Below are 17,154 nucleotides of genomic sequence, written 5' to 3' on the forward strand. Positions count from 1 at the left end.
ATATATATATATGAAGGATCGAAATTTATTAATTAGACAACAATTGATTTTTGGTGTATGCCTTGGCGGCGGCGACCATCAAATGATGCCGCCCCAAGTTTTAATACATTATTAACTGATATAATAATATTCATGGACTTTCGAATAACTTAAAGCAAATAGATAAAATAATTAACCTATGCTCAAAGAACTGGTTAATTTAATACTAATCGTCACTGAGAAGTAAATGCGACTTGTTGATTCCAATTTACTTAAAAAAGAACAAAAGGAAAGGAAACATTTGGGCATGGACCGACACTTTCCCCTGAATTCAGCCTATGCATTATATAGACAATTAGTTGATTACTGAATTCAAAAATTGAACCACATATATAGCTCCAAAATTCCTAGCCTATGCATTAATTTAACACATTGTTCCTCACTGAATACTACGTCCGAAGCACATTAATAAATTACCAACAACATTATCGTCATCACCTATGTATATATATATATATTTTAAAAAAAATCAATGAAGTTCAATGCATCAATTTACATGGTGATTATTTCATAGAATTAAGGATCCAATGGCCCACTTTTCTTTGATGATGTTCTGAGAGAGCTGAGAGATTCAGATTACTTTGTAACATGCAACCATCATTACAGGTTGCGAAGATCCTCCTTCACATACATTATACAGTAGTAGCTTTCACTGTACTGGGGCTGCTGATTCCTTCACTTGCTTTTCCAATAATGCCATCGAAATATCCAATCAGATGGCTCAGTTACATCATTCCGTGCAGGGTTATTTGCGCGATTAAAATTTTGTTACTCAGATTTTGCAGGCTAATATATCTTTCTAAAGATTTTGTAGCCAAACCAAAATCCAATAGTACAGCTACAGCCCACTTTGTTTAGTTCTTTTCTGTTCCCTCATTTTCTCTCTGTCCCTTTTTTTGTTTTTAATTTAATTCAATTTTTACCTCTTAACCAAGGGTCGTATTCAATTTTGACTTTTAATTAATGTGGTATGTGCCGAATCAATAATGGATTATTTAATTAAAAAACGGCACGTAATAATTAAGTAAAAAAAAATTGGAGTAATGTAGGGATTGTGTGTGTGTGTGTGTGTGTTTATTTTTTAAAGAATTAATTTTTTTTTTCTCTCTGGCTGGTAAAAAAATTAGAGAAATATTCCAATTGGTCAAAAAGAAAATGTAAAAAAGAAAAGGGGATAGCAAATTTGAAACCTTAAGGTTAAAAAAGAAAATTTCAGAACGTGAGTGCCTTAGAAGTCAAAAAAAAAAAAGAAAAAAGAAAAAAAGGGGGAAAGGCCGGAAAGCCGAGCCGACAGCGGAGCGGAGCCGAGAGGGAGACAGAGCGACAAGTTAAATAGTAAATCAGCATAAAAAAAAAAAGGGTTAAAAAGAAAACGCGTTAAACGGGAAACAAATAAATAAAATTTGAGTATAAAAAGGGGGGAAAGAAGAAGCAAAAGATGACGGTAGCTAATAAACGGGGAGAGATGTCGGTTAGCCTGCAGCTGCGGCCCCTTCGCTCTGAAGAGGCGGAATCTTTTCTTTTGATTTTTGAGTTTATGTATGTAGCCTCTCTTAAGTGCGGGACCCGCGTTATCAAAGCAAAAGGCACCACGCGTCCACGCCTCAATGGTAGTGCCTGTTCCCCCCGGAGGCTAATTGTTACTACATACAGACGACGGGTCCGCCTAAGTAGTATCTTACGGTCAGTCTGTAAAATTTTATTTAGCTCCATATATTCTATATTATTTATATTTTATTTATAAATATTATAAATATTTTAAAATATAAAATTTCGTTTAATTCTTTATACTCAATTTAATAGTAAATAAAATATAGGAGGTTAGATAAAATTTTACAGACAGATATTAAATTACATTAAATATAACTTAGGCGGATTCCGTACAGTATATTAAAAAATATCATCTCTTCCTCTTTTTAGAGACGAAGGTCAAATTTGTGTGGGAGTTAAAGAGTTTTGGTCAAACTTACTGATAGACTGGGGTGTAAAGACAGAAGAGCTCCATACTTGAGACGTGTGCCGTTGGTGGTGCGGTGTTCACAAGTTTGGATTTGTCGACAAAGGTCGTCCGTGGGAATTAGAATTTTGGATCGACAGAGACCAAAATGAAGTCATATATATATATATATATACTTTTTTTAAATATAAAATTCACATAGAAATAGGTTAAATTTTAGATAAAATTCTAATTCTTTTTTTTTTTAAAAAAAAATCCCAACTTGAGGATCTAGGTCTTGCTATCCCTGCTAGCTAAGATGGACACAGCAGGGACAAGGTGAATTGTATTTTTCAAAAGTCAATCAATCCCTATATTTTGAAGCAATGAATGGGGGGCTAAATTAGGGTAAAGTCTTTTTGCACTTTTTTTTTTTTTTTTGGTATCTTGTGAGAATTATTTCACTCATATCTACTGAGGGCATGCAGGAAGACGGTCAAGTTTTGCTGCCGTGGCTTTTGTCAACTGTCAAATTTCAGGATCAGGCTACGGTGCAACAGTGGCACCGTGCCACAGTTGCACCTAGCCGTTGGATGCAGTTGGATTGGTGGGATCCACTGACATCCAACTGCATCCAACGGCTAGGTGCAACAGTAGTACGGTGCCACTGTTGCACCTAAGGGGAATCCCAAATTTCAATTTGAACATTAGGGAATATCATTATGCTTCGTTTTGAATCAAAACTCTTTTGCCATATCAAACAAACTTTGGGTCCTTTACCAAATGCATGTTTTTGTATGAAATGATTTGAAATGCCCCGAAATGAAAATGCTTTTCCAAATTATCTTTCTCTTTTGGGAGTGTTTCTCACCAAATACGTTTCATCGTCTTCACGGCTTTAGAAATAAATATTGCTTTCTCGATTAAAATTCAGAACAGCAGCAATGAATGAAAAACGTTTTCGAGTTTATCAATGACAGAAACATTTGAAGCCACGTTTTTTATGAGTTCTTTTTTTTTTTTCATCAACAAATTCATAAACAATATATATATTTATAACCCCCCCCAAAAAAAAAATCTCTATAGAACCTTTGAAATCAATCAACTAGAATTACAATTAACTCGAGCACACCTTGAATCATTTCAACGTGGGCGCATACATGGAGTGAAAACAGAACACCGCCACATACCATGAATTAGCAATTATGAAGAGTGCATAATTGAAAATCAAGATCAAGATCAAGATCCATCAATCTTGCAACTTATGGGCCCAATACTTTAGACATGATGTTGAGAAAGAAACTAAAAGAAGCAGTGGGGGTCACATTGATTTGTTGATTTACTTAAATTAGATTTGAGATGGTGGTGCTATGCCACTAGCGGCGAAAAGGAGCTGCGCAGCCAACTGTTTGATGGAATTGCTCTAAATAATGTTCGGTTTATTTAATATGGCATTCCCATAATTTTCAAATGGCCCAAAAAACGTGTTCCCAAAATCGGAGTTAATAGCAACAAGTGCTTTGATTGGGTTTTGGGGTTTTATTTTTGTGGGCACAAAAGAATAGATTGAAATTAACACAAGTGTCCCTAGTGTTTTTCAATCGTGCATTCCACTCGGATCCCCCAAGGATTATTTGTATTTTTGGTTGAAACTCGTGATTCGTGAACGAATAGTGTTATTAACACCCCATTATTTTCTATATAACACCTCTTTTTTTATTATGATTACATTTAAGGATAAATACAAAATTAAGTTTATCTACTGTTATTCTCTCTCTTCGAACTCAACACACCCACTAATTTTTTATTCTCTCTACAAACTCTTCGACTGCTTCTCTCTTTATAAGATTTGAAAAATTAAGAAGTCATTTTCTTTTGTTTGTGACTCTTATTTATCCAAAAATAAGACTTCAATTTGTTTTATGGGTGAGTGGAAAAAAAAAAAAACTGTTATAAAACTTTGCAGCTTATCTTTCTCCAAAGTTCGATGTTCACCATCATGATCATAATTGGAGGAACCATCAAGAAGCTTCACTTAACTTTATATATTTTTGCAAACTCATCATCTCCTCCATCGGAGTGGCTGATTTAAAATACTTAAATTGGGAACAAACTGAAAAAAAAAAAGGGAAATGGGATTAAATAGAAAAAGGATATTTTTGCTTAGGACAAGAATAATTGAAAAAGGGTTTTGTAAGAGTTTTGAAGGGGTGTTAGAAGCGCTGTTCTTTGTGAATAGATTTGGTACATGCCCAATCAGTATATGGATGATCCATTGGGCCTCAAAATTGGGTCAGAAAGTTTCCAACACGGACAGATGAGAGATAAAAGAAGAAAATTCCTACTCAATTGGCCGATGCTGTAGTCTATAAGATCAAAATAAAGCAGAATTTTAGTTTTTAACTTACAAAGGAATATGCTGAGGTTATTTTGTTATTAATTTGCATACATATTCTATAAAACATGTTATATAAAATTATTTTATTCATATATGCTCGTTTTTTTAGTAATGGGAAGCATCTATTTACAAACAACTAAGACTAGCTTTGCAAAGTAGGGATGAAAAGAATGATCATATGGTAGATTACCGATGTGATAGTAGCACCAATTAATAATTGATTATATGGTAGATTACCTATAATTGACTTTTATACCATCATGAATGTGACAATTACAAGCAACAATTAATGAGCGCCTTATCAATTAAGATACAAATGTTGTAAGATTTAGCAATTTTCGCAGGCTTTCACCCAACTTGCAATCGATTCAATCTGTTCGGATTTCAAGTTCAATTTCAAATTTTATGGACCGGCGTATTGCAGTTCGGATTGAGTTTGCAGAAAATTAATCCGAACTCGAAAATGCCACCATTAATTATTAACACACACACACACACTATGTTTATAAAGCGTGCATTGGCAATATCATTAATTAAATGGTTTAATCTTTTAAATTGATTATAAACATTCTATTTATATGATATTAATCACATTCGAAGCTTTTGCCACAAAGATAAGAAATGTTCTCATTAGAATTAGTATTATAGTGACAATGGTTGAGGTTTTATTTGGGATTGAGGTGAGTTCCAGCTGTTTTAGAAAGAAAAAAAATTATAATTATGAAACAAAAGTTAATAATATATAGTAAATAAAATTTTCAAATAATAATTTTGACAAAATTATTAAAAATATAATAGATTTTTCATTATGCAAGTGAAAAATTATATTAAAATAACTTTAAGTTACAACAACTAGTGTTTACCAAACACTTCAGTGTTGTTTCTTTTATGCTACAACTACCTCAATACCAAATGGACCTGAATGATATTCTGTGAACTATAATGCATTCATACATATCACAAAACATGACTGTGTACCATGTCTCATATCATATGCATACTTGATACCATTGATTACAACAAACCATGTAATTAAGATTAATTAAGACTGCAATTAAACTATATGTCGTTAGCATAAACAGCATTTGGCAGGAAACTTTTTTGAACCTCGAGTGCCAATTCCTCCAGGCTTAGCTGACATTCCAACCTTATCTGCAACAATGAATAAAACCACACAAAATCAACAATACTGTTTCTTTATATTTTGTAAATTAATTATCATCATCAGCAAGACATATAATACCAATCAAAAGTTCATTATATATGTTATGTACCAGCGTATGAGTTAATACATAATCATGCTTTCTACTATGAATATGTAATGTAAGGACACAGCTGTTTGCTTCATTCTATCTTTAGTCAAACAAACTAAGTAGAATTTCCACCCGTTATAAAAAGATACGAAAAACAATATTTTTTTTGTGTGTGTGTGTGGGGGGTGGGGGGGATCAAAGTTCAAAAAGAATGTTAAAACCTCATAAAACTGACAATAATATGTTGATTATATATAACTAGGTGATTTTAGTACCACCAATGCTTAATGGCCGCATGCATGCGTGAGTGCCATGAGTTGTGTGCGTGTCGCCTTGATCCTTGATGAATTTTAAGTAAGCAACGAATGAAGTTCCTGAAGCTACGCTAATTATTCAAATCAAATGAGAATACAGACCAATGCACATGCATGAATAGCATGGGTTGTAGTTCAATTAGGGTTTGAGGCGATCGCAGTTGCATCTCATTGATTCCCAATATCATTGGCTTTTAACTTGACTTATGTAAAAGAGTTGATCAATAGCTTAACTAATTCACAAAATCTAAAGTAGAAACTATGTTCTGATAGCTTTCATTTGATATTTGGAAATGATATTTAACTCCAAATGAATTAATTATATAATACCTTAATGACAAAGGAGTATAAAACGGTGTCTTCCATGGTACTGATGTTCAAATGAAGAACTTCAAATGAAAGTTTCTCCAACACAGTGATTATCTTCACAATTTGACCCGGTATTTGCTTTGAGATTACTTTGAGCAACACGTTCGATCCAGAGATTTTTGCTTCAACATCTGCAACCGAAGAGTTGCAACATGCTCCTAGTTCCTTAAAATGTTCAGCCCCAAATGAATTAATATTAATATCAGGTGGCTGCTGAGGAGATAATTGGTGCAACAACACCGGCCTTGGGCTAGGGCTAGGGCTTAAACTCTTCCTTTGCTTCTTAGACTCCAAAGCTTGAAGAACTTGATGCAACTCCTTGATAAAATCTATTACACCCCCTATAATCGAAGCTTGGTCGCCCTAATCAAACATCAAATAAGAGCAAAAATATGTAAGCGAGGCAGCGCACACACACACACATGTAATTAAAAGGAGAAACAACTGTAAATACCCTTTTGATGTAGAAGCATGGGGTTAAAGATCTCAAAACTTTGAGGTGCTCGTTCATCTGTCTTCTTCTGTTTCTCTCTACGGCTATGTGAGACATATTTTGGTTTGATTCGCAGAAGCGATATATAAAACTAAAAAAACCCTAGTAAGCTACCTCTTGCTTGTTATTAGTTTGTAGATGTTCTTACAGCAACTCGATGGGTTTGTCTTGTCTATATATATATATATAGAGAGAGAGAGAGAGAGAGAGAGAGAGGCCATCGTCATCTCATAGCTACTTGGTGGTCGTGGTTAATTCATAATAAATGCTTTATGTTAGAGTCCCGTGAGGGTTTTGGTTACTGTCTCTGATCTCTCTCTCTTTCTCACTCTATATATTACGTCTCACGTTTATTATCTTGGGTCAATTACATACACCGCGTGAGAGTTAAAAACAAACGGGGGATTGCTCTTTAACTTCTTCTTTATATTTCCCATGCATGTACGTGTGTTCCCTCCTTCCGAGTAAAAGAAAGTTTTGGTAACATGTCATACCACACGTCAACACTTTTGAGTACGTACCTCCTTCGTTTAATGAATGAGACGTGTTCTCTTTCCATAATTGTAGGTAAGGATAAATATCTCCTTTTAAATAGAAGTCTCAATTGATCTCTAAATTATATTCTCGATAGACCTATGCCGTATTATAATTGTATTAGTTCAAATTCTCAGAAACTATCATTCATTCCGTAAAGGTTTTGCTAATAATAATAATGATAATCATACACTAGCTTGTAAGATTTCAATTTTGATGTACATAAACACAAAAAAAATAAGAAAAGGCGCCCCGAGGTCATTGGTCAGATAGTAAAATACATTTTTCTTTATATTTGAAGCTAAGGTTTAGTTTCAATGATAAGAAGCCACATTCTTAGAGCTCAGATCCTGAGTTAGAGCTTAAATGAGTGAGCTTGAACGAGTGAGTGAGTGGTAAATAATTTTTTTTTATAAAAAGGTGAATAATCCGCGTATGCAGCATGGCAAGCTGTCAAAACAAACTAACTTTTAATTTCAGAATCAAGGCATGATATTGTGCACGTCGATGCTGATGTAGTGATTATAGTGCATGGAAGAGATTTTTTTTTTTTTCTTTCGCCTTTTTGTGTGTGTGCGCGTGTGAAGGCTGCTCTAATATTAGCCTCTGGGAATGATCAATGGACGCCAAGCAGTTATAAACCATAGGGACTCAAGTGATAGGATCCTAGTTTTACTCAAATACAAACGCAGGGTAACAACATTGATTGGAATATCTAATTGTAGCTTTCAAACACTGAAACGAAAAGGAGACGAAAGAGAAAAAGAAAGTTGATTTACGTCGAGCTCGATTCAAATTTCTTCCACTCTTGCGCAATCTGAAAAACAATGGCTAGACTATTTATTTACATCATATTCATGCAGTTATAAACGTCATATAAAGCATAGGCACGTTGAGTCATTGAGTCATCTTTTCATGCAACAACTAGGACACACTTCTGTTCCACTGAGATTTACTCTCACTGTTGATTTTGAACCAGAAGGCAGAAGCTAAGTTCTGCTTTTGCAACGCTAAGATGTTCATACACATATGCGATAAGAAACTCTTTAAGTAGAAACCATGATGAAAAAATTGGGTAACTCTGAAAAGAAATGTGATCTGCTGGTCTGAGTGAGCTTGCAACTTCAAGTACGACCTGTAGGAGTAACCAGACCTGTTAAGGTGAATCCAATGTGTTGAATTTCTGAAATGATCCAATCAGAAATATTTATTGTAATTTCACACGAATAATTTCACACTAACGGCAAACAATTTGAATATAACTTATTCATTTACCATTTACTCAAGAGAAGGTACTCGGACATAAAATATATGTTTACGGTTTTCAAATCTAATATACAGAAAACAAAGTTGTTCATTATCAGGAATTTGCAATAACACACAGCTTAGGTTGCTATGTCCAGCAGATTATAATCATCTTGAACACATCGTTAGTCTCAGAATAGTTTTATAATGGAAGTTTTCTTTTTCAATTTACTTGGATAACTACCATCCTTTGTGGATAAATAGGTTTCTGAAACCATAAAATATTCATAAAGGTAACTTTTCAATGCCTCAAGAAGGAAATAATTAAAGCTAAGAGGCTACCTTGAAGAGATTTCTCTAACTCCTGTAGTTGCAAAAGAAAACCAGAATTTGGAGCAGCCTGAGGGCGTCTGCTTTTGACATGCCCCATAGCTTGAGACAGGCTCATGCCATGCTTTTTCATTAGATAAGCAACAACAATAGTCACGCTGAAAAGGAAACAACTTGATTAATATCCATTTCCTTCCCCCAGATTTGGAGAATAAATAGTTCACTTTCCAGATTCGCTGGGTCTATTATCATTAGAGTATACAAGTATAATCATAGAAAAATAACCAAGATGGGGAAATAAATGACACCTTCTGGATCTTCCCACAAAGCAATGAACCAACACACCGCCACCCTGCCTTTTAGCTTCATCAATAAAATTGATACACTCATCAAAATACTGTAATAAATTTGTATCTTCTTTGTCCGCAACTATTTCACAGAGAACAACGGAGAATTAACAAGGATTCTAGTCATTAAAAACAGCTTCATAGGGAAATAAGAATCAATCTGGAAAGAAACAAAGTTAATCACAAATATAATATGTGCTGATACAGCATGAGTTCAACACACTAAAACTTCGTGAAGTGGGAAAGAGATACAAACAGAATGAAAATACCAAAATGCAAACAAAGTTAAGTAGAATGGGACTGCTTTGCAAATGTAGCATTGGAATGTATGAATATGCGAAACAAAAGCTATGCAAAGTGCATATAAAACATAAAATACTACATGATTTGAAGAATTACTTCATTTAAGACAATGATCTCATGGATGCAAAGGCAAGGGAGTAAAGCAAGCGAAATAACATTTTTGTTGTCAAGAGCAGTATCAGAAACACCAAATATCTCATGATTTACTTATGAAAATTTTATAACTTCAAGAAAACTTTCATGTAAAAGGATACAGCAGATCAAATTATCATACCTCCAATAACTTTATATACAAAATCATTTGGATGTGCAGGAGCCAGTGCATTAGCTACAGTTAATATGTGTGTAATATTCCTGCTTTTCAGTGCATCCTTGTTACTAGCCGCTCCAATCGATCCCAAGAAGAGACCCTGCAAAAATAAAAAGAATCACAGAAAGCAAACTTAATTAAGAAATTTATGCCTTAAGAAACACAATCGAAGCAAATTCCTAGTTGGTAATCATATAGAAACTGTCATATGGCTGAATGATGAAATCAATATTTAGTTACCTGCTCAATCTCTACTTACCTGTTCAATCTCACAAGGAACCCTGTCTTCTCTCAAACATGTTGTTAAATTTAAAACTCGCAAAATTGCAGCTATTTGGTTCCGATAGGCATTATCCATCTGATCCATCCCCAGCACTTTCTAGCTCCCTTTTCCTTTCCCGTTCCAAAGAAGTAGAAACTGAAATGAATTAAGAGACGGTGAACATTATTGGGGGGGCTGGCCTAGGATTTCTAGGTATCCAATCCAAAAAACTAGTCTATTGGGTAGAGTGACTTATCCTACTTATAAACCCAAGTAACTCCTCTTTACTAGCTACTGTGGGACGCAACTCAACAATCTCCCTTCTGGGAGGAAACCACAGCCGGATCCAGGTCTTTTTGTCAGACACACCTGAGTTATACCACCACCACATTCTAGCTATTAAAGTCTGGCTCTGATACCAATTGTCGAGGGTCTGGACCTAGTATTTCCAAGTATCCAATCCAAAAGACTAGCATATTAAGTGGAGTGATCTACCCTACTTATAAACTCAAGTAACTCTCCTTTACTGGCCAATGTGGGACACAACTGAATAAACATCTATCTCAACAGATCATGTCCATCTGTAATTCCAACAACTTTGCTGATATATACATTTTAATGAACTAAAACAGCAATAAAACCGCATTATAAATATGAACCTACGAAACAAAATACCCACCAGAAAGATAACATAATTTGCACGAAAATACAAATTAGAGAACTTCTCTTCCCCTCATCATTGTGGAGACTTATATCTGTTATTACTAAACCAAGGCCCCAATCAAGCATCCTATTTCTTCAATTTGAAATATGATGACCAAAGAATTTAAATGAGGTTACATGAAACTTCGAAATAAAAGAGCACAGGCACATAAAGGATGAAGAACTCACACAAGCCTGAATTCCAGATGAATGAAGAAAATAGTACTAAAAAAAGTGTTATATCACAGGTGCTTTTGTTCTTTATCCAAGTGCATCATAATACCCAAATTCAAAAACTCCCTTGTTTGAGCTCATTTCTTGAAGTTAAAATAAATCAAAACATGGGTTATAATCATGGCAAAGCATTTTTCAAATTCGCAATCAAACAAAATCAGCATTAACAAAACCGAATGCTAATCAAATTCCCAAAAGTAAACAACCAAAGCCTGATTATGAATAAACACGATGAATAACTGAAAAAAGAGAAACGAAAGAAAAGAAAATGAAACTAACCCGCGAAGCTCTTGAATTCTGAGAATGTACTGGAATTAATTATTTAATTGAATGATTGTTTCATTATTTATATCTAGTTTATTTGCGTTCTTCTCAGCGTTTAAGAGTCTATGCTATACAGGGCTTCCTTTCGGCCCCTGGGCTATCTTTTACTGATAAAGGACTGACAATAAATGCGGCCCATCAAATTGGTGTAATAAGCTTTTTTTTTTTTAAAAAAAAAATACAGACCACTAGAGGTAGAGAAGCCAGGTACGGATGCTAGCCTAGTAGCATATATTCAGCACTCATATAACTTATAGCGACAAATTAAAGAAAGAATGATCAGCCATGGTTCACATACGTAATTCGTAAAAGCAGAATCAAATGATAAATTATGTAAACTTGAAGAGCAATCCTTAATTTTTCAAGTTCATCAAAAATTAAATTCAATCACGTACCTGTAAAAAAATTCCAATGATTTTATTAGTATCTTATGTTTTTAGAGTTTTTCAATTTAGATTTTGAATCTCTCTTGACTTACGCGAGAATTAACCAACGGTTCTTTAGCTTTCATCTATAACGGTGAGATGATAATATAAGTAACTACTTAAACAATATAAATAGTCAAAAGATCTTCTAAGGCTCCCCAAGCCTCATAGAGTCTTCTGAATTATCTTACACATAATTTCTCAACTAATTTAGGGCATCACATCACCATTTCCTGATAAAATAAATCTTTATTTTCCATTGGCCCACAATAAAATTGTTTCTTTGTGGAGTTGAAGGGTATTGTATCACTATTTTAAAGTCCTTATCTTCTCAATAAGAGCTAGACTAGAAAATTATTAAAGTCTTTAAAAGCCCATTAGTTTAATAACAAAAATACAAAAATGCTAAATATACAAAAGTGGGATAGAATAGACTGTCTGTAACACTATGATGTTATGTTATAGTGTTAATTGTTAATTATATTTTCTTCCTTTTATCATTTTCCTTTATTAAACCGGTTTGTCTCCTGAATTTCTCGAAAGCTAGGGCTTTAAACATTGCTGTCCTCACAGTCCTGTCAAATTATTTTATTTTTGACTTTTACAAAGTTTCCATATTCTGATATGAAAATTTTATATGGAAGGAGAGAGAACATACTCAATCCTCGGTGTTTCCCCTCTTGCTTTATTAATTATTATCATTCCAATTATTGTTATTATTGTTTTTTTTTGTCTTAACCACGAGATATCCTGAAAATGGCCCTAATTGTAGGAGACACCTTTAAGTCCGTACCACAACCCATACTAAAAGTTTCCGCTCGAATCGGGAGGCACATGTTCTCCCAACAAAGGCGACTTCCCTACGACTCGAATTGAAGAACAAACTCAGTCAAATCACTTAAGGGGACTCCATTGCCAGTGGAGCCAACATTTTCTTGGTTTATTGTTATTTTTCCATTGTGCACTCGGTGATACAACTGCCTCGAAGATCTCTATCTGTCTCACCAGCCCTTACCTCTTAGAGTTGTCAAAGGATCACTCACTCCTACTGAAAACGACACAGCATTCAGAATAGATAATGTGGCGCATGCTCATTGCACATTTCCAAATTAATGTAAGATCGATCTGGAGGAGGAAAATGGAAAGAAGCTAGCATACTTTATTCATTCATTAACAAAAACACTCTCACAAATCTGAGGAAACTGAAGCAAATTAAAAACCAAAACAGGAAAGCTATGCTTAATGATCGTCAAAATATTCTTTGAGAGGCACCTATATGTTGCAGGAGCGAAGGGCTAAGGGCTAAGTGCCATATATATAAGAAGATGCAAGATCAAACACTAAGAAGCGGTCCTCCAGCTAAGACCCTCCCAAAACTAGCTAAGGTACTGGGTTTGGACCTCCATCAAGGAATCCCAAGCACATTAAATTTCTCTTGATTCTCGCCATTGAGTTGGCTCCGCAAATTCTCCAATATGTGTTACTGCTACTATTACCAATTCCCCTTAGCTCCAGACCTATAGTTGGCACAGCCGGTCCTGCACTCTTGGTGGTAGCAACATTCTTAGTGTTGAAACGTGCACCAAATGGTGCCACTGCCGCCACCTGATCACCTTTTTAGCGGACTCCCTCTAAACAAAGTGTTTAGCCAAAGCATTATAAATAGCAGAATGTTAAACAGTATATGGAGTTAAGGTACAAATTTTCGCCCCTCCCACGCCTTCACTACCAGTAGATAGCAATGAAGTACCAAAGGAAACAACTTTGCCATCTACCTTAATGGACTTCAAATTAATGAAGTAGTCGTCAGAACGAAAGGCCAGAGTGCTTATGAGTGGCATGTTGATAAGAAGCTTGGAAAAGTCTTTGCCAACAACAGTATATGTGTATATAATTTATAACATGCAAAAATATTCGAGATATGCCATCATAATCTTCCCAATTATAATAACATCACTTCTTTCTTTCTTTTTATTTTCTTTTTCTTTTTCTCATGTTTGGGCCATCTATTCGAAGGATGGAAGGAGAAAGGCTTTTGCTGTTGTGACGTTCAAGAAAGTGCGACTTTACAATCACCGGCTAATATGCCTTTCTCGCCGTGATTCTTTAAAAATAAAATAAAAAAATTGAACACTTCTCATGTTTATGCCATACTATACATTAAAAGCCCCAGTCAAGAAATCTCTTCTAACCCTCTTCACATTTTACCGATTCTCATTCTCTATTATTATTACAATGACACCACACAAAAAAAATAAAAAATAAAACGGCATGCTATTCAAAACCCAGAATTATTACATGTCTTCACGTCTTCCTGACATTAAATAATTAGTGGAAATGCTCATTTTCTAAGAGAAATTCTAGAATACCTCATATTTTTTAGAAATTCTAGAATACATCATAGATATTCTAAAATTTCTCATTTTCGAGAGTACTTTCGGAAGTCAAGGCGAAGACTTTAGTTAATGAATTGTGCTTTTACCACCTCTTCACTACCTTGATAAATCCTCTATTTTATTGAAATTATATTTAAATACAAATTAAATTTAATTGATCCATCTTTTCTTCTTTATTCAAATTATATCCAAACAAACATTTATATAATTCATTTTTTTTTGTGCAAACTTTAGTCATCAGTCATGCGCAGTTTTATCTTTTTAAATCAACAATTAACTAATCGATTTTTACAAATTTGTAATAATCTCATTTTCCTACTTCTTACGAATTTTATTATTTCAGTATAAGAAGGCTTTTAATCTAGAAATTTTTTTGAATTATTTTAAACGAGGATTAAAAATAAGTTTAATTTGAATTAATTATTGACATTCAAATCCTTGTTACTTAGAATTTGAATGGAGAATAAAAGACTTTGTATTACTTCTATAATTACACTTCAAATACAAAAATGCAATTTCGGATGGGGGAGATGGAGAGGAATTTTATCTACCATATTGAAGGGGTGTTAAAAGCACTAAAGCAAACTCTTAATTAATCCCTTGTTGTCCACAATCGGCCCAAAAGGGATCCCCGTAGGCCCAAATTTCACTATAAACAAATTTTGTGCCCTTCATTTACCAGTCGTTTTATTGTCTTCTTTCTCTGAGAAATATATATATATATATATATTTTCCCTAGAAAACAATTGGACCAATTGGCAAAGATGACGATGAATGAATGAGGTTGGTGCTTTGCAATTCCTGGCTGGATGGATACAATGATATATCACATTCCTACCTCAGATATTTGTCTCTAAAACAAAAAAAAATCCTCATGATAACTCAACACTCTTATCACGTGCCAAAAGGAAATGGAAATGGAAATGGAAATGGATAGAGATAGAGATTACCCAATACCCGGCCACAACCCACTCGGTGTAGTGGACACCCACTACGGGCACTAAAAACAAATGTCTAGTCAGCAAAACTATTATACAATTCCAAACACTTATCCTGTTTTAAACTCAGCCACGTGAACAGCGTCGCTCCTCCGCATATTCTATAAACTATTCCATGATATTCCTCGATCTATCTTTTACCAAAATCCCCTCAGTCCTCTCTCTTTCTGTCTCTGCGCTGCTTTTACTTCCATGGCTTCCCCTTCTTCTCAATTCCTTCTCTTTCTTTGCTTCATTTTTCTTGTCAACGGAAGTGTTAATTCTATTGCCATCCCGGTCGTCAAAGATGCTTCAACTTTGCAATACGTTGCCAAGATTCATCACGGCGTTTCGCAAGTTCCCATCAACCTTGTTCTTGATCTCGGCGGTCCGTTGACCTGGGTCGATTGTGATTCTTCTGCCGACGTGTCGTCGTCATCATCCCGTCGGTTGATTCCAAGTCAGTCAATCCAGTGCTCAAGATCTGGAAAATCCCCTGTTCCTGGGAATGGTAGCGACACAACTACTAATACATGCGGTGTCTTCACACAAAATGGCATCTCAGGATTGGCCACTACAGGGGATTTGGCGGAAGACACCATAGCCGTTCGATCAGAACTAGAGGACCCATCAATCACAGCCGTTGATGAGTTCCTCTTCTCTTGTGCGCCAACTTTTCTCGTCCAAGGCCTTGCAAGCGGTGTCAGAGGAATGCTGGGCCTGGGAAGGGCTCCAATTTCGTTACCGTCACAGCTCGCCACCGGAATCGGCCATCAAAGAAAGTTCTTTATGTGTCTCTCATCTTCAAACGGTGTCGTATTGTCTCACCATACAAGCACGACAAAGTTGCCACTGATGTACACACCTCTTATTGGTAAGTCTCAAGATTACTTCATTAATGTCAAATCCATCAAAATAAATGGCAACCCATTATCGGTTACTATCGAAGGATTGACAAAATTGAGCACAATTGTTCCTTACGCGACTATGGAGAGCTCAATTTATGCCACATTTGCCAAAGCTTTCACGAAGGCTGCTGCTGCTGCTTCTAGGGACATGAGCGTGGTGGCTCCCGTGGCTCCATTCGGTCTCTGTTTTAGCTCAAAAGGGTTTAATGGGTCAGCGGTGCCGGTTATTGACTTTGTGTTGCAGAGTGAAATGGTGAAGTGGAGGATTTATGGGTCCAATTCTATGGTGAAGGTGAATGAGGAGGTGGTGTGCTTGGGTTTCTTGGACGGTGGCTCTGACTTGACCAGCTCAATTGTGTTAGGTGGATTTCAATTGGAGGATAATGTTATGGATTTTGATTTAGGTACTTCTATGCTAGGATTTAGCGCTTTGAGGGGAACGTGTTGTTCCGATTTTTCACCTAATTCTGTGCTTGACGAGTCCTTGTGATTATTATTAATTATATTGTAGCGGAATACTACGTACACTGATCTTTTTGTATTTTGTATACATATATAAAAGAAGAAACAAGAAAATGAAAAATCTCTTGCCTTCTAAGGATGGGAAGGATAACATATGCACACTGTTTTTATAAATCCAAGTACTTTTCTTCAGTCAAACAAAGACCCTATACTAGTTCTATGAAAATAGGGGAGCAAGATGTTTATTAGATTGTGATTATTAAATTTATAACTTCAATTAATTAAATAAAATGCTACTGCGGAACATGTACCATTCCTGTATTGATGAATGAATCCCTTATCACCTTAGGCTATGAGTACACAAAAATTTTGCTCTCGCTATATCTTTTTTTGGCTGTTGCTGGACAGCCATCAATGGCTAAGAATTTACATTGATTTATCACCCTCCATCCGTCTGCGTACCGTTTTGTACTTTTTGACAGTTCACTTATGTTGTCCTGTTAACGTGTCATCGTTCTTATCCTGAAATCATCTTCAAGTCCTGCGTGTCTGCTGATTAATCTTCATGTTGGGCTTCAGCATGTTGGGCTTGA

The 17,154-nt window shown here is 35.3% G+C and overlaps 3 protein-coding genes across 6 annotated transcripts; 1 reads left to right on the forward strand and 2 right to left on the reverse strand.

The window, feature by feature from the left end:
* Positions 1–5,330: 5,330 nt before the first annotated feature.
* Positions 5,331–6,962, reverse strand: LOC18032141 (transcription factor MUTE). The gene is made up of 3 exons (XM_006419756.2): positions 6,764–6,962; positions 6,271–6,672; positions 5,331–5,525 (listed from the first exon to the last, which is right to left on the reverse strand). Exons 1-3 carry the CDS (start codon positions 6,857–6,859, stop codon positions 5,433–5,435), a joined length of 591 nt encoding a protein of 196 aa, XP_006419819.1. The 5' UTR covers positions 6,860–6,962; the 3' UTR covers positions 5,331–5,432.
* Positions 6,963–7,987: 1,025 nt separating this feature from the next.
* Positions 7,988–11,378, reverse strand: LOC18032138 (dual specificity protein phosphatase 1). Of its 4 annotated transcripts, none has more exons than XM_024190640.1 (6): positions 11,349–11,378; positions 10,131–10,289; positions 9,836–9,971; positions 9,220–9,274; positions 8,924–9,069; positions 7,988–8,489 (listed from the first exon to the last, which is right to left on the reverse strand). In XM_024190640.1, exons 2-6 carry the CDS (start codon positions 10,236–10,238, stop codon positions 8,461–8,463), a joined length of 474 nt encoding a protein of 157 aa, XP_024046408.1. In that variant the 5' UTR covers positions 10,239–10,289; positions 11,349–11,378; the 3' UTR covers positions 7,988–8,460. The 4 variants fall into 4 exon arrangements, with proteins under 4 accessions (XP_024046408.1, XP_006419820.1, XP_024046397.1 ...); XM_006419757.2 differs by having other exon boundaries at positions 7,988–8,471; positions 9,220–9,340; XM_024190629.1 differs by having other exon boundaries at positions 9,220–9,340.
* Positions 11,379–15,270: 3,892 nt separating this feature from the next.
* Positions 15,271–16,753, forward strand: LOC18032131 (basic 7S globulin). The gene has a single exon (XM_006419758.2). The coding sequence runs from the start codon at positions 15,405–15,407 to the stop codon at positions 16,587–16,589; it is 1,185 nt and encodes a 394-aa protein (XP_006419821.1). The 5' UTR covers positions 15,271–15,404; the 3' UTR covers positions 16,590–16,753.
* Positions 16,754–17,154: the final 401 nt, after the last annotated feature.

This window comes from Citrus clementina, unplaced genomic scaffold (genome assembly GCF_000493195.1).
Source record: "Citrus clementina cultivar Clemenules unplaced genomic scaffold, Citrus_clementina_v1.0 scaffold_9, whole genome shotgun sequence".
NCBI classification, from domain to species: domain Eukaryota; kingdom Viridiplantae; phylum Streptophyta; class Magnoliopsida; order Sapindales; family Rutaceae; genus Citrus; species Citrus x clementina.